The 18,662-nt window shown below is 49.2% G+C and overlaps 1 protein-coding gene across 1 annotated transcript; it reads left to right on the top strand.

Moving 5' to 3' along the window:
• Window positions 1-595: 595 nt before the first annotated feature.
• Window positions 596-5,252, top strand: LOC140266953 (uncharacterized). The gene is made up of 6 exons (XM_072362102.1): window positions 596-813; window positions 2,493-2,744; window positions 3,872-3,915; window positions 4,032-4,078; window positions 4,307-4,493; window positions 4,614-5,252. Exons 1-6 carry the CDS (start codon window positions 697-699, stop codon window positions 4,894-4,896), a joined length of 930 nt encoding a protein of 309 aa, XP_072218203.1. The 5' UTR covers window positions 596-696; the 3' UTR covers window positions 4,897-5,252.
• Window positions 5,253-18,662: the final 13,410 nt, after the last annotated feature.

Here is an 18,662-nt window from a genome sequence, read left to right as displayed (position 1 = left end):
TTAATCCCTTAAATGCTGAAAAGATGTATGAGGAGAAGCAGTGAGGTTAAATGTGATTTAAATGCCAGATTTAATATAAATATAGGACTTAATATGTACTTATATGTACATGTGTTCAGGTACTTTATTACAACTACTTCTGTTGGTGAAAAACAACCAGAAATGAAGCATCATCTGTGCATATGTGACATCTTCCTCTGTTACTTTGTTGTGAACATCACGTTTTGGGTATAAATCCCTTCTTTAAGAACTTTTTATTCAGTTTTATTCTTCCTGCTGAGCACAAACACACGTGTGGTTCTGCATTAACTGTGAGTTCGGTACAAATGTAAAGATTGAAGTTCGAGGTCCTGATTTGGACCTAAAACCAGCATTTAAAACAGTTTATTTGGCTACTGTCATCTCCAAACATTTTTATCAGAATATGTCGACTTGATAAAATCCAAAGGCGGTTCCGTTCTGTCTATTCTGCTCATGATCACATCGTTTATGTTTCCTCTGTGATGGAAATAGAGCTTCGTTTTATTATTTTATCAAATAGCGCTACATTGTTTCACATCCAGGTTACAAACGCATCTATTTCCGGTGGCACGCGGCGTAAACAAACCACGCGCGGAGACGCGTGAGCGCCGCAGTTGCAGCAGGAGATGTGCTGTTAGTCCGGGTTTCTTCGGTCCGGGCGGAGGAGCAGCAGCCATGGTGAAGTGTGCCGTGTCTGGGTGTCCGAACCGCCGAGTGAGCTACAACCGGGGAGTCTTCAACCGACCGCCGAGGAGGTTCTTCAGCTTCCCCAAAGACCCGGACCGAGTCAAGGTGCGGAGCCAGGTGGCCGGAATGTGCTGACTGAGCGGTCTCGCATACTTCCGGGTCTGATTAAGTGTTGGAAAAGCTTTAAAATGTGATTAGAAAGTTGCTCCCGACCGACTCGCAGAATCTGAGGTTGGGTTGTTGTCGTTTTTACGCTTTAGTTCAGTTTCCGCCTCCAAAGTTCTGCTTTTTTTTCTGCCTTCAAATATTTTCTGTTGAACCAGAAGAACCAGAAGAGGTTTCCCCAGAACCTCCGGTTATAACACAGAGTTGGTTCCGTGGTGTTGGGTCAGTGAAAAGAGTTGATATACTTAATTTAAAAAAGTGTGTGTCTGAAACGGCGCTGTGGCTGGATCTATCCGGTTTCTCTCCGGTTTCTCTCCGGTTTCACTTCGGTTTCTCTCCGGTTTCACTTCGGTTTCCCTCCGGTTTCACTTCGGTTTCACTTCGGTTTCTCTCCGGTTTCACTTCGGTTTCTCTCCGGTTTCACTCCGGTTTCTCTTCGGTTTCACTTCGGTTTCTCTCCGGTTTCACTTCGGTTTCTCTCCGGTTTCACTTCGGTTTCTCTCCGGTTTCTCTCTGGTTTCACTTCGGTTTCTCTCCGGTTCCACTTCGGTTCCACTCCGGTTTCTCTCCGGTTCCTCTCCGGTTCCACTCCGGTTTCTCTTCGGTTTCACTCCGGTTTCTCTCCGGTTCCACTCTGGTTTCTCTCCGGTTCCACTCTGGTTTCACTCCGGTTTCTCTCCGGTTCCACTCCGGTTTCACTCCGGTTCCACTTCGGTTTCACTCCGATTTCACTCCAGTTCCACTTCGGTTTCACTCTGGTTTCTCTCGGTTTCACTCCGATTTCACTTCGGTTTCTCTCCGGTTCCACTTCGGTTTCTCTGGGTTCCACTCCGGTTTCTCTCTGGTTCCACTTTGGTTTCTCTCGGTTTCACTTCGGTTTCTCTCGGTTTCACTTCGGTTTCTCTCGGTTTCACTTCGGTTTCTCTCGGTTTCACTTCGGTTTCTCTCCGGTTTCTCTCCGGTTTCTCTCCGGTTCCACTCCGGTTTCTCTCCGGTTCCACTCTGGTTTCTCTCCGGTTTCTCTCCGGTTCCACTCCGGTTTCACTCCGGTTCCACTTCGGTTTCACTCCGATTTCACTCCAGTTCCACTTCGGTTTCACTCTGGTTTCTCTCGGTTTCACTCCGATTTCACTTCGGTTTCTCTCCGGTTCCACTTCGGTTTCTCTCTGGTTCCACTCCGGTTTCTCTCTGGTTCCACTTCGGTTTCACTCTGGTTTCTCTCTCTGTCACTCCGGTTTCTCTCCAGTTCCACTTCGGTTTCACTCCAGTTTCTCTCCGGTTCCACTTCGGTTTCTCTGGGTTCCACTCCGGTTTCACTCCGGTTCCACTCCGGTTTCACTCCGGTTTCTCTCCGGTTCCACTTCGGTTCCACTTCGGTTTCACTCCGATTTCACTCCAGGTTCCACTTCGGTTTCACTTCGATTTCACTCCGGTTCCACTCCGGTTTCACTCTGGTTTCACTTCGGTTTCACTCCGAAGGGGGGAAGGGGCTGAAACCGGCTCGCTGTTGGAGGCTGAACATGAAGTATTCTGAGTGTCGCCTTCGTACGCTGATGCCTGCCGTAACCAAAGGTAACCAATGGTAACCAATGGTAACCAATGGTAACTATGACGCTCAGGTGTGGCTGGCAGCGCTGAGGGAGACGGAGAAGGACACTTCAGAGCAGCACGTCATCTGCGAGGACCACTTCCTGCCAGAGGACATCTCCAAAAAAGGGCTCATCAGTGACGCCATTCCCCTCATGCCCCCTTACCTGGAGAGACCGCTGGGGCCGGCGAGCCCCGGGGGGGCCAGGACCCCCGAGGAGGAAGAGCAGTGGGTCACTGAGGAGGATGAAGAAGATGAAGGTGGAGAGGATTCACCAGAGCAGGTCTGACATGAGCTTTACCTTTAAACAAGAAAGTGAACCCTCTTTCAGTTCTAATGCTGTTCCTCAGCAGCTGTTAAAAGTCAGTGAATCCAACCTCTGATGTTACAGAGTCATTATTTCTGGAACAGAAACTAAGTGAACCCCTGATCCAGCAGCTTCAGCAGCAGTGAGTGAGAAACTAAGTGAACCCCTGTTCCAGAAGTCTTGAGCTTTGTTCAGATGCAGCTTTGCAAACCTAAGCTGTGCTGCCATGTTCTTTTTAGAGAGAAGAGGCTTTCTCCTGCAGCCCTTCCAAACAAGCCATCCTTGTTCAGTCTTTTTCTAACTGTGCTGTCATGACCTTTAACCTTTAGCATGCTAACTGAGGCCTGTAGAGTCTGAGATGTAGCTCTGGGCTTCTTCACCTTGGGGTGACCTTTAACCTTTAACATGCTAACTGAGGCCTGTAGAGTCTGAGATGTAGCTCTGGGCTTTTTCACCTTGGGGTGACCTTTAACCTTTAACATGCTAACTGAGGCCTGTAGAGTCTGAGATGTAGCTCTGGGCTTTTTCACCTTGGGGTGACCTTTAACCTTTAGCATGCTAACTGAGGCCTGTAGAGTCTGAGATGTATGACCTTTAACCTTTAACATGCTAACTGAGGCCTGTAGAGTCTGAGATGTATGACCTTTAACCTTTAACATGCTAACTGAGGCCTGTAGAGTCTGAGATGTAGCTCTGGGCTTCTTCACCTTGGGGTGACCTTTAACCTTTAACATGCTAACTGAGGCCTGTGGAGTCTGAGATGTAGCTCTGGGCTTTTTCACCTTGGGGTGACCTTTAACCTTTAACATGCTAACTGAGGCCTGTAGAGTCTGAGATGTATGACCTTTAACCTTTAACATGCTAACTGAGGCCTGTAGAGTCTGAGATGTAGCTCTGGGCTTCTTCAACTCCTGCTTTTATAGAGCTGCTCACACTGACTGAGGATCAGTTATTGGAGTTATCGGATCGTGTTGTTGGAGTTTAACAGCTGCTGAGGAACAGAACAGAACCTTTTCACATAGCTGCTGTCGTGTTCTTTATGATCTCTGACTGCAGTAAGTGTGAAACATCTGAATAAAAAGAGTCTCCAACATGTTCTGCAGGATCCAGAAGCTTCGGAGAGTCCTTCAGACGTTCAGAATCTCTGGTAAGGCCCGTCTCTGCTTTGGTTTTCTGGAATATCTCAACCTGTCTGAGTTGAATCACATCATTAATGTTCCAGATGTTTTAAACACCTTCTAATGTCCTTCGTCTCTTCTGCAGTGCTGCCCTGCAGAAGAAGGAAGCCTCCAGGACGGATATCAGAGCAGGTGAGCTGTGCTTCTGCTCCGTGGGATGAAAGCAACATAAATCTGATCACATTCATTCTGAAGGCCGTGTAGAGCGGTCCGAAGGGGAATACGAGCTGTTCCTGGGGGGAAGAGATGCATTCTGGGTGTTCAGATGCTGCCACCTCGTGGACTGACTGGTTTTAAATGATTTGTTACTCTGAGGAGGTGAGCTCTCAGTCTGGTTCTGACCATCGGTGTTGTGTTCAGGCACGCCTCTGTCCCTGCTGACTCGGGGTTTCCTGGAGCTGCTGATGGCGGCGCCCGACGGCTCCGTGGACCTCAGGCGGGCCGCCACGAGCCTGCGGACGCGCACGCAGCGAGTCGGCAGCATCGTGGACACGCTGGAAGGCATCGGGCTCGTTCAGAGGGAGCCAGACGGCAGGATCAGCTGGATGTGAGTCCCCAAACTGATGCTGGTCCCCAGATACGTGTGCATGTTCTGGTTCTGCCTGGTTCTGCCTGGTTCTGTTCCTGGTTCTGCTCAGAATCAGTGAAACAGTCTCTCTCTGCTCAGGGGAAGCAGCCCGATCTGCAGCTTTCTGTGGAGGAACCCACTCAAGTTCCTGACGGCGCTGGAGAAGCTGAAGCTGGTGGAGCACAAGCTGGACAGACTCCTCAGAAGCTGCTCGCAGCAGCTGTTCGACCTGAGCGAAGACAAGCAGAACTCTGCATATCCTTTCCAGAACCGGTCCAGTAACTGCCACCACCTCCCAGGGAAAATACCAGCTCTGTTATTTTCCAGAACCTACTTTGAGAAACTTGTTTTGGGTCATTATAGAAGTGCTGAGCAGCAGTGAGGGAGGAGCAGACGGGTTTTAGTTCTGCTGGGAGTGGGTTTCAGTTCTGCTGGGAGTGGGTTTCAGTTCTGCTGGGAGTGGGTTTTAGTTCTGCTGGGAGTGGGTTTCAGTTCAGCTGGGAGTGGGTTTCAGTTCTCCTGGGAGTGGGTTTCAGTTCTGCTGGGAGTGGGTTTCAGTTCTGCTGGGAGTGGGTTTTAGTTCTGCTGGGAGTGGGTTTCAGTTCTGCTGGGAGTGGGTTTTAGTTCTGCTGGGAGTGGGTTTCAGTTCTGCTGGGAGTGGGTTTTAGTTCTGCTGGGAGTGGGTTTCAGTTCAGCTGGGAGTGGGTTTCAGTTCTCCTGGGAGTGGGTTTCAGTTCTGCTGGGAGTGGGTTTCAGTTCTGCTGGGAGTGGGTTTCAGTTCTGCTGGGAGTGGGTTTCAGTTCTGCTGGGAGTGGGTTTTAGTTCTGCTGGGAGTGGGTTTCAGTTCTGCTGGAACTGGACAGGCCTCAGATCCGTAGCGGAGGCAGGAGAAGGAAACCTTTCCAGCCTCCAGTCAAAGGTTTGGACCCATGAACCCGTCGCACCAGGACCTAAATGTCCTGTAAAATCTCACTTTTATGGTTAGACTCCCCCTGGTGGCAGGAAAGAGAATTACAAAGCGTTTGGGAAACACAGAAAAACTGAAATAAGGAAATGTTTAACGGCTGTAAAGAGTCGGGTTAAACCAGGATTACCGAGTCTTCTTTAACTGCTCTTCACGGCGGCCTATGTGACCTGCGAGGACATCGTTCGCCTCACGAGTTTCCAGGAGCAGACGGTGGTCGTCATCAGAGCTCCGCAGGAAACTAAACTTCACATTCCTGAACCTGAAGAGGTAAACGGCAGCATTTTTTATTCATTCTCACGATTCTGCTTCAGTGACTGAATCATTTCCTCATTACAGATTTAAAGTTTCACTGCAGTGAACTGAGATCCAGAGAGTTTCCACATCTTCATGAGAAATAAAGCTTTAATCCTTCATCAGACGCCTGAAGTTTAGTTTCTTTACGGGCGTTTGAATGAAAGCGTGAAACCACAGGCTCAGAACCGTGATAAAACGTTTGTTTTTGTCGCTTCAGAGCAGAATTCAGGTCCACTTGGTGGCGGAGAAGGGTCCCATCACGGCGCTGACCTGTGAGGTGGCTGCTGGAGGCGTGTCGACCTCCGACCCCAAAGGGAACGGCGCCGTCTTTTCTGAGCTGGAGGACGGGCGGATTAGCATGCGCACGTTGATCCCAGGTAACAGCAGGGTGAGCTGCCAGATGTTGGGAGGAACAGCTGCACGAGGTGCCAAAGAATCGGTTCAGAGCGATGACTCCAAAGTGTGTTCAAAGTCGGACATTTTACTGCCGTTAATGACAGCAGCTGGGCTGCAGCAGCTGGACTGCAGCAGCTGGACTGCAGCAGCTGGGCTGCAGCAGCTGGACTGCAGCAGCTGGACTGCAGCAGCAGCTGGACTGCAGCAGCTGGACTGCAGCAGCAGCTGGACTGCAGCAGCAGCTGGACTGCAGCAGCTGGACTGCAGCAGCAGCTGGACTGCAGCAGCTGGACTGCAGCAGCTGGACTGCAGCAGCTGGACTGCAGCTGGACTGCAGCAGCTGGACTGCAGCAGCTGGACTGCAGCAGCAGCTGGACTGCAGCAGCAGCTGGACTGCAGCAGCAGCTGGACTGCAGCAGCTGGACTGCAGCAGCTGGACTGCAGCAGCAGCTGGGCTGCAGCAGCTGGACTGCAGCAGCTGGGCTGCAGCAGCTGGACTGCAGCTGGAATGCAGCAGCTGGACTGCAGCAGCTGGACTGCAGCAGCTGGACTGCAGCAGCTGGACTGCAGCAGCTGGACTGCAGCAGCTGGACTGCAGCTGGAATGCAGCAGCTGGACTGCAGCAGCTGGACTGCAGCAGCTGGACTGCAGCAGCTGGACTGCAGCAGCTGGACTGCAGCAGCTGGACTGCAGCAGCTGGACTGCAGCAGCTGGACTGCAGCAGCTGGACTGCAGCAGCTGGACTGCAGCAGCTGGAACAGATGCAGGTTTAACTTTGTCCTGCTGAGATGTTTCTTCCCTGAAGAAGAGGCAGATGTTGCTCTAAAACCTGTTTATACCTTTGAGCAGTGATGGAGCCTTTCCAGATGTGCAGGTTTTCCAGTTCCAGAAGCACTATTTGGTTTGGTTGCAGTTTGTAATTCGTGCCACTAGAGGTCACTGCACTGAATAAAGCGAGTGATGACAGAAAGAAGAAGAGTCGGGGCGGGATGAGGAGGCAGCGTCAGAATGTGATTAAATCTTTGGTTGAACAACGCTGAGTTGGCAGAAATCCGCCTGAAACCAATGTCCCTGTTTTCCAGACCTCTGTGGCTGGGCTGAGGCTTCACCAGGAGGACCGAACTCCAGCTCTGACTGGAAGCAGGCGGCGGGACGGACGCCGGGACAGATGAGCTCCGAGCAGAGCCGGAGGGCGCAGGAAACCCCCCCGCCCCGTGAGATGGGACCTCGCTGCCAGTCGGCGGCGTGCCACCGGTCCTCCAAGCATCACTGCAGCAGCATCGGCGAGGCGGACAGGGAGAAGATCTTTAAGGGCTTCTGGGAGAACATGAATCTGGAGCAGAGGAAAGTGTACGTTCGCAGCCTGGTGGACGTCACGCCCGTGCAGAGGAGGCGGGGCTCCGGCTTCTCAAAGAGGGAGTCCAGCCTGGTGTTCTTCCTGAACTTCCATGGCCAGAGACGGCGGGTCTGCAGGGGTCTGTTTCTGGCAACGCTCGGGATAAAGGAGTGGTCTGCTCTGAGGTGGATCCGAGAACGGTGAGGCGCCGGAGGAAGGTTCCCAGGCAGACCGTGTGGGTCCAGAACCTCTTCCCCCGTAAAGGCGTCGGTTTGATCCTCCTCCTGCCCCCCCAACAGGTTTGGTTTGTGAACCATGTGAGACGGTAGCTCAGATCCTGAAGGGACTCTGTGGGACTGACAGAGGAAGCCTCTGAGGTTCTGATGGAACCACAAAGTGTCGGGTCCAGTGAGCGCCGCGCAGCTTTCATCTGAGAGCTATTTATGGGAGGAGCTCTGAAAGCTTCACCTGATACATCTGACTTCACGGTGCGTTCAAGTACGCCTCGTTAACATGGCAATCTGTCCCTGTGATTCACTGTGGTCTCTGACCTCCTCATCCTCAAACTTCATCTTGATGCCAGCAAGAACCGAGGCCCAGAACCAGCTGACATTCTCCTCTCTGATGGAACGGCGAGGCCCAGAACCAGCTGACGTTCTCCTCTCTGTGGTCCAACGGCGAGGCCCAGAACCAGCTGACGTTCTCCTCTCTGTGGTCCAACGGCGAGGCCCAGAACCAGCTGACGTTCTCCTCTCTGATCGAACGGCGAGGCCCAGAACCAGCTGACGTTCTCCTCTCTGGTCTAACAGCGAGGCCCAGAACCAGCTGACGTTCTCCTCTCTGTGGTCCAACAGCGAGGCCCAGAACCAGCTGACGTTCTCCTCTCTGTGGTCCAACGGCGAGGCCCAGAACCAGCTGACGTTCTCCTCTCTGTGGTCCAACGGCGAGGCCCAGAACCAGCTGACGTTCTCCTCTCTGATCGAACAGCGAGGCCCAGAACCAGCTGACGTTCTCCTCTCTGGTCGAACGGCGAGGCCCAGAACCAGCTGACGTTCTCCTCTCTGATGGAACGGCGAGGCCCAGAACCAGCTGACGTTCTCCTCTCTGTGGTCCAACAGCGAGGCCCAGAACCAGCTGACGTTCTCCTCTCTGGTCCAACGGCGAGGCCCAGAACCAGCTGACGTTCTCCTCTCTGTGGTCCAACGGCGAGGCCCAGAACCAGCTGACGTTCTCCTCTCTGATGGAACTTCTTGGAAAGCATAAATCCTGTAAATTGCCGACCTTCTGTCAGGACACATGAGAGTTATTTTAAAACAAAGGTCGTTTTATTCTCCAGAATCACTGCTTCTGGGTTTTATCCTCACTGGTCCTGCTGTGTCGGTGTTCCATCGTCACCCTGAGGTGTGAAATATTTTACTGTTGATGTGTGAAAGTATCTGTTTTAAAATAAAGACCTTCAAACATTCCCGTCTGCTGGTTGTTGGTTCAAATCCCTGAAGCAGCAGTGCTGATGAGGCGTATTTAACTGCTTCCCTGGTGAAGAAGCTGACAGGTAACGGCATCGCTCTGCTGTACAGGAGGAATAACCGACCCACCGACCCGGACCAGACGGGCTCCCGGTAAAGCCTGCAGCCTCACCGGCCCGGCCTGAAACCGGCTGTGAAACGGATCCACGGATGGTGGCTGCAGAAGTTTTATCGGCCTGTTGGTGGTGTCTTTAAAACTAGAGAAGCTGGAGCCGAACTGCATTCAACACAGTTTGGATTTGATGTGATTCTTTGATGTGATTCATGAGGACAGAAGGTTTTATTGAGCTGGAGAGAAGCTGTTATTGTTGCAGTTTCCAGGCTCAGCCAGCAGAGGGCAGCAGAGAGCCGTCAGTCAGGTTCCCACAAGCCCAGAGCATGTTGGGTAAACTGTCTCTGCGTTGGACTGCTGACCCGACCCAGGAGAACCCACCTGTGGACCCACCTGTGGACCCACCTGTGGACCTGGGTGGACCCTCCTGATGGTTTCTAACATGGTTTTTAGTCTGAAGCTCACAGTGGACGTTCATGAAGGACTCGGCTGACACTTTAACAGCAGAACTTGACCCGTAATGATCCGTTTCTCAGCCTGATTTGTGTCTCTGTCTGCTGCCACAGTGCAGAAAGTCTCTGATCCTTGGCCCGATGCTTCCGTTCCTTTAGGGATCTGCAGGAAGCCGTCATGTTCCCCCTCAGCTCATGTTGAAGTGGAACATGACCCCTGACCCCTACCCGGGCCAACATCTCTGTATCAGTTGAACATTTGCTTCCCTCCAGGCTCTCGTCAGGATGCTTGTTTCCTGGACCCAGGAAAAGCACCGAAGCACGGCTGAAGTCTCTGGGAGACGTGCACAGCCGTGGATCTGCAGCCGTGGATCTGCAGCCGTGGATCTGAAGCCGTGGATCTGAAGCCGTGGATCTGCGGCCGTGGATCTGAAGCCGTGGATCTGCGGCCGTGGATCTGCGGCCATTTATAGGTCAGTAAAACAATGCACAGAGGAGGGTGTTGACCTGCAGATACTCATCTCTGGCTGGATATTCTTACAGCAGGGACACTTTATCTCACAGAAACTGCAGAACTTTGAGGGTTTAATGACAAGACGATGAAAGAATTCCTCAGATGCTGGACCTAAGCTGTTAAATGTGCTCACATTGATCAGAGGTGTTGCGTAACGCGTAAAATAAGCACTTTGTTTTCCCTGGCTGTGTCGCAGAGGTGTGGTTTGCTGCTGGTCCCGGTTCAGCCGGAGGACCCCGCCCTCCTGCTGTCAGGACGGGAAACACGAGTCCAACTCAGCCTCCACACCAGTGAGCAGCAGGAGCAAACGCTGCTGGACGCACTTCCAGCCGAGCGCCTCTTTCTGCTGTTTGTCACGGTAGGACTGCGTGTTGCCTTCACTGTCCCTTTAAACTGTGGCTGCTGTTTCCTTTGCTAATGCAGAGTCTGCTGTGAGGAATTTACTGTGATGTGGCTTTGTCTGGCACAGTCCTGCCGTATTGTTGTTTCTGCCACTTGTTGGAAGCTTTCTGCTTCAAACAAAGCCTCGCTGGGCTGTGGGTCCTGGCAGCTTCCAGCTGCTGCTGTTCTCTAAACTTCCTGCTTGGCCCTCTGACTCTGTGCTTCAGGAGTCCCAGAGAGGTTCCACGACAACAAAGAGTCCTTTACTACAGATGCAGTAACTAGTGGCCATGTTTTGAGCTTTGGTCGCTCCTCTCAGTACACGATCAAACATTTTGATTTCATTCTGCATTAAATCTACCTCAGAGGTTTGATTTCGGCGCTCCAGGAGTGACTGATGTGTCAGGAAAGCGATGGGTTCTGCTGTTGGCCGGTTGAACAGAACCAATCAGAGGCTCCCCTGCTTTCCTGGTTAAATGTGTTCAGGTTGAGCTCAGGTTTCTCTGGAGGCTCATCGCTGTTCAGACTTTGGGAAACTCCAGCCTCGGACTTCAAATGAAACGTCACAAACCGACTCAGTTCTCTGCTGCACTCATCTTTTCTTTTTTCAGCTCTTTAACCTCTTCAGTAAAGAGAGTTTAAAGTGTGTTCAAAGCGAGTTTAAAGCGTGTTTAAAGCGTGTTTAAAGCGTGTTTAAAGCTTTTTCAAAGCGTGTTTTAAAGAGAGTTTAAAGCGTGTTTAAAGCGTGTTTAAAACGATTTTAAAACGTGTTTTAAAGCGTGTTTAAAGTGAGTTTAAAACGTGTTCAAAGCGTGTTCAAAGCGAGTTTAAAGCTTTTTCAAAACGTGTTTTAAAGAGAGTTTAAAGCGTGTTCAAAGTGAGTTTAAAGCGTGTTCAAAGCGTGTTCAAAGCGAGTTCAAAGCGAGTTCAAAGCGTGTTTAAAGCTTTTTCAAAGCGTGTTTTAAAGAGAGTTTAAAGCGTGTTTAAAGCGTGTTTAAAACGATTTTAAAACGTGTTTTAAAGCGTGTTTTAAAGCGTGTTTAAAGTGAGTTTAAAACGTGTTCAAAGCGTGTTCAAAGCGTGTTCAAAGCGAGTTTAAAGCTTTTTCAAAGCGTGTTTTAAAGAGAGTTTAAAGCGTGTTCAAAGTGAGTTCAAAGCGTGTTTAAAGCGTGTTTTAAAGATAGTTCAAAGCGAGTTCAAAGCGTGTTCAAAGCGAGTTTAAAGCTTTTTCAAAGCGTGTTTTAAAGAGAGTTTAAAGCGTGTTTAAAGCGTGTTTTAAAGATAGTTTAAAGCGTGTTCAAAGCGTGTTCAAAGCGAGTTTAAAGCTTTTTCAAAGCGTGTTTTAAAGAGAGTTTAAAGCGTGTTTAAAACGATTTTAAAGCGTGTTTTAAAGAGAGTTTAAAGCGTGTTTTAAAACGTGTTCAAAGCGTGTTCAAAGCGTGTTTAAAGCGAGTTCAAAGCGAGTTCAAAGCGAGTTTAAAGCTTTTTCAAAGCGTGTTTTAAAGATAGTTTAAAGCGTGTTTTAAAGATAGTTTAAAGCGTGTTTTAAAGCGAGTTTAAAGCGTGTTTTAAAGCGAGTTTAAAGCGTGTTTAAAGCGTGTTCAAAGCGAGTTTAAAGCTTTTTCAAAGCGTGTTTTAAAGAGAGTTTAAAGCGAGTTTAAAGCGAGTTCAAAGCGTGTTTAAAGCGTGTTTTAAAGCGAGTTCAAAGCGAGTTCAAAGCGAGTTCAAAGCGTGTTCAAAGCGAGTTCAAAGCGAGTTCAAAGCGAGTTCAAAGCGTGTTCAAAGCGTGTTTAAAGCGAGTTCAAAGCGTGTTCAAAGCGTGTTTAAAGCGTGTTCAAAGCGTGTTTAAAGCGTGTTTAAAGCGTGTGGAACATGCAGTTTCCCTCCGGCCTGCAGCAGGACGACTCGAACACAGACTGTTAGCCAGAAGCTGCCCGACTTCTAACCGGTTCAGCTCGGTTTCAGCTTCTGTTGGTTGTTGCAGCCGCTGTGAACACGTCTGGTGGATTCACGCCTCAACACCTCGACTTTATTTCTACCTGAGTGGATTATCGACCTGTGTGTAGATCACATGACGTCAGCACCACGGCTGCATGTGTGGGAACGACCGCCACCTGCTGCGGATCGGAGGCTTGTTGGGTGAAGTTGTGGTGATGATGAGCACAGCAGCGAAGCCTCCTTCCAGAGTAAATTCCCTTTTTCTGCAGCGCTGCTTCGCTGCTGTGTCTCCATTAGTGGAAACCCTGTTAGAGGAACCCAGCAGGGCCCTGTGGTGTCTTTGTGTTTAAGAGCAGAATCATTAAAGCTAAACGGCGTCCTGCAGAGACCCCGAAACCTCCGGGGAGAACGGGTCAGGACCTGAAACATGCACACACATGCACACATGCACACACACACATGCACACGCATGCACACACTTGCAGGTCTTTCTTGGTCATGATGCATTCATGAACCACCCAAACGTTGCCAAAACAAGATTCTTTTCAGTTTGGTGTCTCTGCTGCAGCATCAGCTCGGTTGCTACGGCGACCTGCTTCCATATTTACATTCAGAGCTGCTGATTTATTGAAATTCAGATTTCTGAGGAATGCAAACACGGGCTGACGCTGTGTTTGCTTTGCCGCGCCGCTGCCCTGGAGTTTCCTCGCCTGCTCGCTGATGCGGTTTGTGGTTGTTTGTGTTGTAAGGCGAGCGGCTCAGGTGCAGCGCGGCGGCGGGGAAACGCCCGGACGCGTCCAACACTGCCCGCCTGTGTCCAGAAACCCGCACAGAGCTGCGCCTGCTTCCAGCAGGAAGCGCTTCAGCCCCGCCACACGTGTCTTTCCTGCGTTTTACTCCAAAACAAATAAATCTTCAGAGGAAACCTGAAGCTGAAAGACGCCGACTCAGGTTTGAAGTTTAAAGATGGCGTCCAGAGCAAACCCGACGATGAAGGTGGTCTGGTTGTTAGGGTTCTGCTGCTGCCTGGTGACTCGGTTCTGAACATCCTGGAATCCTCTTAAAGAAGACATTCGTCTTAATGTGAGACTGGAAATGGAGCCTCAAACAGAAGGTTTTTCTGGACATAATGTGTTTCTGTCAGTTAACTCCAGGCTCAGACCCGAGCTGGACTTTGGGCCGAGCCGCTGTGTTCTCGGGCTGCTCCCAGCTCTGTGATGATGGCGGTCAGGTTAAAGAACAGCAAAGAGTCTACGTTCTGAGCTGTAAACGGTATGAATAAGAGGGAAAATCCCACAAAGTACTGGTTAATTCAGCAACTTCCTGAGACCAGTTTGAACCTCGACTGTTTGCTCAGGATCTCCTGCTGTGAAACCTGCAGAACGAGCTGTGAGGCTTTACCAGGTTCAGAAGCTGCAGGTCGACACTCCCTCATGTCAAAGCTTCCCTCTCAAACAGAAACCTGATCCCAGCATGCATCTCTGCAGGCTGAGCAGCAAACACAAAGGCCTCGCTGAGGCTCTGTGGAAGCTTCAGGGATCAATAAGAGTTCCACCTCAGCGATCAGTGGGACATGTGGGAGGCCTGAGATCATCTCCCGTCTCTTTGTTCCATCTGACCCACAGGGGAAGCTGGTTTTCAGCGAGCTGACGCTCCGTCGGTGGAGTGTTGGTCCTCAGCTCTCCATATGTCACGTCCCAGTGAGGCAGCCTGTTAATGAATGCTGAGTGCAGCTCGTTAAGTCTCGCTGTGACGAATCAGAGCAGGTCTGAGGTCAGTTTACACCACGACATCAGCCACAAACGGCAGCACCCAAAGAACAGGAATAAACTTTAATATATGTAAGAAACGATTCATATCAACCTTCCTGTGACCTTTTAAAGTGTCCTGATCAACAGTTCTGCAGCTTTCTGAAACCTTTTAAAGTGTCCTGATCAATAGTTCTGCAGCTTTCTGGAACCTTTAAATTGTCCTGATCAACAGTTCTGCAGCTTTCTGAAACCTTTAAAGTGTCCTGATCAATAGTTCTGCAGCTTTCTGAAACCTTTAAAGTGTCCTGATCAACAGTTCTGCAGCTTTCTGAAACCTTTAAAGTGTCCTGATCAATAGTTCTGCAGCTTTCTGAAACCTTTAAAGTGTCCTGATCAACAGTTCTGCAGCTTTCTGAAACCTTTAAAGTGTCCTGATCAACAGTTCTGCAGCTTTCTGAAACCTTTAAAGTGTCCTGATCAACAGTTCTGCAGCTTTCTGAAACCTTTAAAGTGTCCTGATCAATAGTTCTGCAGCTTTCTGAAACCTTTAAAGTGTCTTGATCAATAGTTCTGCAGCTTTCTGAAACCTTTAAAGTGTCCTGATCAATAGTTCTGCAGCTTTCTGAAACCTTTAAAGTGTCCTGATCAATAGTTCTGCAGCTTTCTGAAACCTTTAAAGTGTCCTGATCAATAGTTCTGCAGCTTTCTGAAACCTTTAAAGTGTCCTGATCAACAGTTCTGCAGCTTTCTGTAACCTTTAAAGTGTCCTGATCAATAGTTCTGCAGCTTTCTGAAACCTTTAAAGTGTCCTGATCAACAGTTCTGCAGCTTTCTGAAACCTTTAAAGTGTCCTGATCAACAGTTCTGCAGCTTTCTGTAACCTTTAAAGTGTCCTGATCAACAGTTCTGCAGCTTTCTGTAACCTTTAAAGTGTCCTGATCAATAGTTCTGCAGCTTTCTGAAACCTTTAAAGTGTCCTGATCAACAGTTCTGCAGCTTTCTGAGACCTTTAAAGTGTCCTGATCAATAGTTCTGCAGCTTTCTGTAACCTTTAAAGTGTCCTGATCAACAGTTCTGCAGCTTTCTGAAACCTTTAAAGTGTCCTGATCAACAGTTCTGCAGCTTTCTGAAACCTTTAAAGTGTCCTGATCAACAGTTCTGCAGCTTTCTGAAACCTTTAAAGTGTCCTGATCAACAGTTCTGCAGCTTTCTGAAACCTTTAAAGTGTCCTGATCAACAGTTCTGCAGCTTTCTGTAACCTTTAAAGTGTCCTGATCAACAGTTCTGCAGCTTTCTGAAACCTTTAAAGTGTCCTGATCAACAGTTCTGCAGCTTTCTGACACCTTTAAAGTGTCCTGATCAACAGTTCTGCAGCTTTCTGAAACCTTTAAAGTGTCCTGATCAATAGTTCTGCAGCTTTCTGAAACCTTTAAAGTGTCCTGATCAATAGTTCTGCAGCTTTCTGTAACCTTTAAAGTGTCCTGATCAACAGTTCTGCAGCTTTCTGAAACCTTTAAAGTGTCCTGATCAATAGTTCTGCAGCTTTCTGAAACCTTTAAAGTGTCCTGATCAACAGTTCTGCAGCTTTCTGTAACCTTTAAAGTGTCCTGATCAACAGTTCTGCAGCTTTCTGAAACCTTTAAAGTGTCCTGATCAACAGTTCTGCAGCTTTCTGAAACCTTTAAAGTGTCCTGATCAACAGTTCTGCAGCTTTCTGTAACCTTTAAAGTGTCCTGATCAACAGTTCTGCAGCTTTCTGAAACCTTTAAAGTGTCCTGATCAACAGTTCTGCAGCTTTCTGTAACCATTAAAGTGTCCTGATCAACAGTTCTGCAGCTTTCTGAAACCTTTAAAGTGTCCTGATCAACAGTTCTGCAGCTTTCTGAAACCTTTAAAGTGTCCTGATCAACAGTTCTGCAGCTTTCTGTGACCTTTAAAGTGTCCTGATCAACAGTTCTGCAGCTTTCTGTGACCTTTAAAGTGTCCTGATCAACAGTTCTGCAGCTTTCTGTGACCTTTAAAGTGTCCTGATCAACAGTTCTGCAGCTTTCTGAAACCTTTAAAGTGTCCTGATCAACAGTTCTGCAGCTTTCTGTGACCTTTAAAGTGTCCTGATCAACAGTTCTGCAGCTTTCTGAAACCTTTAAAGTGTCCTGATCAACAGTTCTGCAGCTTTCTGAAACCTTTAAAGTGTCCTGATCAACAGTTCTGCAGCTTTCTATAACCTTTAGTGTCCTGATCAACAGTTCTGCAGCTTTCTGAAACCTTTAAAGTGTCCTGATCAATAGTTCTGCAGCTTTCTGAAACCTTTAAAGTGTCCTGATCAAAAGGCCTCGGCCTCCCAGCCGCTCGGCTCCAGGAGGTCCAACCACTGAGAGGCTTTGTTTTTGCACGAGGCCGAGCCTCAATTAGAGCTCAAAGTCGAGCAGCTTCTGGCTAATGCGGCTAATTAGAGCCGATTTTCACCCTGACAGGGTTTTATTGTTGCCCCGGTGCGGGCAAACCGGAGGTTTCACAGGCTTCAGCCGCTCACTGAGATTGTAATCAGCCTTCATTACTGTGGCTGTGACAGAAGGTCAAAGGTCATGGACACGATTTAAAAAGCAGTGAACAGGGTTCGATGTTTCTACACTTTCTGTGTGAAAGATTAAAGCCTGAAGAGCAGGGACCAAAGGAGGCTGAGCTCCGGTTCTTCATCATCATCATCATCATCACAGGAAGTGGTTTGGACCACATTTCCAGGCCAACACGGTTCTTTCTGAGCTCTCTGCTTTTCCATTGTTCATGGTTTGGACCGAGCTGAGCTCCACTGTTAAACTGAGGAAAACGCTGTTTATTGTCTGTAATAAAGCAGCATAAAGACTAAAGAGAGGTTCTGTTGGAACTTAAAGCAGCATAAAGACTAAAGAGAGGTTCTGTTGGAACTTAAAGCAGCATAAAGGGGGGGGCACAGAAATGCTCTGTGGCAGCTCAGTTCTTCTCTTTTCCTTCACATTTTGACCTTGAACATGTTCATATGACTTTAGAGCTGTGCAGAATGTGGTTTTCCATGGTCTGCTTGAACAATGCTGGGACGTCCCAGGAAAAGATGTGGCCTTGAAGGCAGCATATGTTGCTGTAAAATCTCAGTGAGCTTTTCTGCATTAATGCTGCCGTCACAGAAGTGGAAATGAGCTTTGCCCCCTGATCCAACCCCATACCATCACAGAGCCTGGCTGCAGGGACTGGTTGCTGACAGCAGGCTGGATGCTGCTTTTGCTCTTTGCTCCATTTCTTCCAACAAAGATGTGGAATACTGATGGGTCTGACCACAGCACACGTTTCCACCGTGTGACGGTCCATCCCAGACGCCTCCGAGCCCAGAGAAGTGGACGAGGTTAACATCAGGCTTCTTTCCTGCACAGTAAAGCTTGTGAATGGAACTCTGTATTGTGGTGCTGGACAAAGGTTTCCACAGTAATCCCTTGTCCAGGTGCTGCTATCAGCTGCTGATGAATGACGGTTCTTGATGCTGAGGGGTCAGAGGTCACGGGGTCCAGCTTAGGCTTGCTCCCTCGTCCTTTACACTGAAACTCCTCCAGATTCCCTGAATGCTTTAATGATATTCTGCTCTGTAGAGGCAGAAATATGCAGATCCCTTCCAGTCTTTCTCTGAGGAACATTGTTTTAAACCCATAACTTTTCCTTCTGTATTTGAACTTGTTTGCTTTTGTTTTATTGACTCGACTCGGCGCTGTGGTGAGCAGGAGCTCCTTCTGATGGTAACCTGAGAGCTGAACCGTGATGTTCTCACAGCAACTTTAACCAATCAGTGCCCCCCCCCCAACAGCTGCTTCCTTTTCCTCTCATAACGCTCCCTCATCGTATTAAACTGGATGCACACACATAAAGACACTCTTGGCTGTGACAGGACAGCGTCCAGCTGAGGATTTCTATCCATGAAACCTCACTTTCTGGTTTCCTGAGTATCTTTGGACTCAGAACTCTGCGGCTGTGCCTCCTCTTTCCCTCCTGAACAGCATTTGTAGAAGCTGGACCTTCTGTCCTGGATGCACCTTTCCCTCCTCGTCTTTAGGAAAATCCTGATGCGTTGCGGTCTTTATTTCCATTGCTGCTGGCTCTGCTCGGGCAGTTTTCCGCTGCTGCTCGGTGAGCTTCAGTCACATCTGGCTCGGACTCTGAAGTGGAAAAGGAACATCAGAGCAGCTCATAGCTGACTTTGTGTTTCTGTGCTCCACCAGAGATGCTCAGGCTGCAGCAGACCTTTGTCTCTCTGGAGCTGCTGAAGTCAGTTCTCAGGACTGAACTCCCTCTGGTTTGGATGTGAGGAGCAAAAAGCTCTCTGTGGTCACGTAAATTAGCCGTTAACTCGAGCTCCTCTTTGAAATTAGCGAGCGGTTTTAGCTCAGAGCAGCAGAAGCGTCCTCACTTCTCCAGCTGAACGCACAGATCGTGTTCTTCAGGAAGCTCAGAGCAGGCTGGAGCGGCTCAGGGCTGCAGAACATGCCTGAGAACAGCTGCTCTCTGATTGGCTGTGGAGC

The sequence above is a fragment of the Leuresthes tenuis genome, unplaced genomic scaffold, assembly GCF_036924035.1.
Source record: "Leuresthes tenuis unplaced genomic scaffold, fLeuTen1.0.hap1 SCAF_13, whole genome shotgun sequence".
Lineage (NCBI taxonomy): Eukaryota > Metazoa > Chordata > Actinopteri > Atheriniformes > Atherinopsidae > Leuresthes > Leuresthes tenuis.
Note: the sequence above shows the minus strand (reverse complement) of the source record. Positions and strands in the feature narration are given on the sequence as shown.

Excerpts from the sequence above, each read along its gene's own strand:
- LOC140266953 (XM_072362102.1), top strand. The coding sequence starts at position 697 with ATGGTGAAGTGTGCCGTGTCTGGGTGTCCGAACCGCCGAGTGAGCTAC. Across the intron at positions 814-2,492 it reads AAGACCCGGACCGAGTCAAG|GTGTGGCTGGCAGCGCTGAG; the intron begins GTGCGGAGCCAG and ends TATGACGCTCAG. Across the intron at positions 4,079-4,306 it reads CAGGACGGATATCAGAGCAG|GCACGCCTCTGTCCCTGCTG; the intron begins GTGAGCTGTGCT and ends TGTTGTGTTCAG.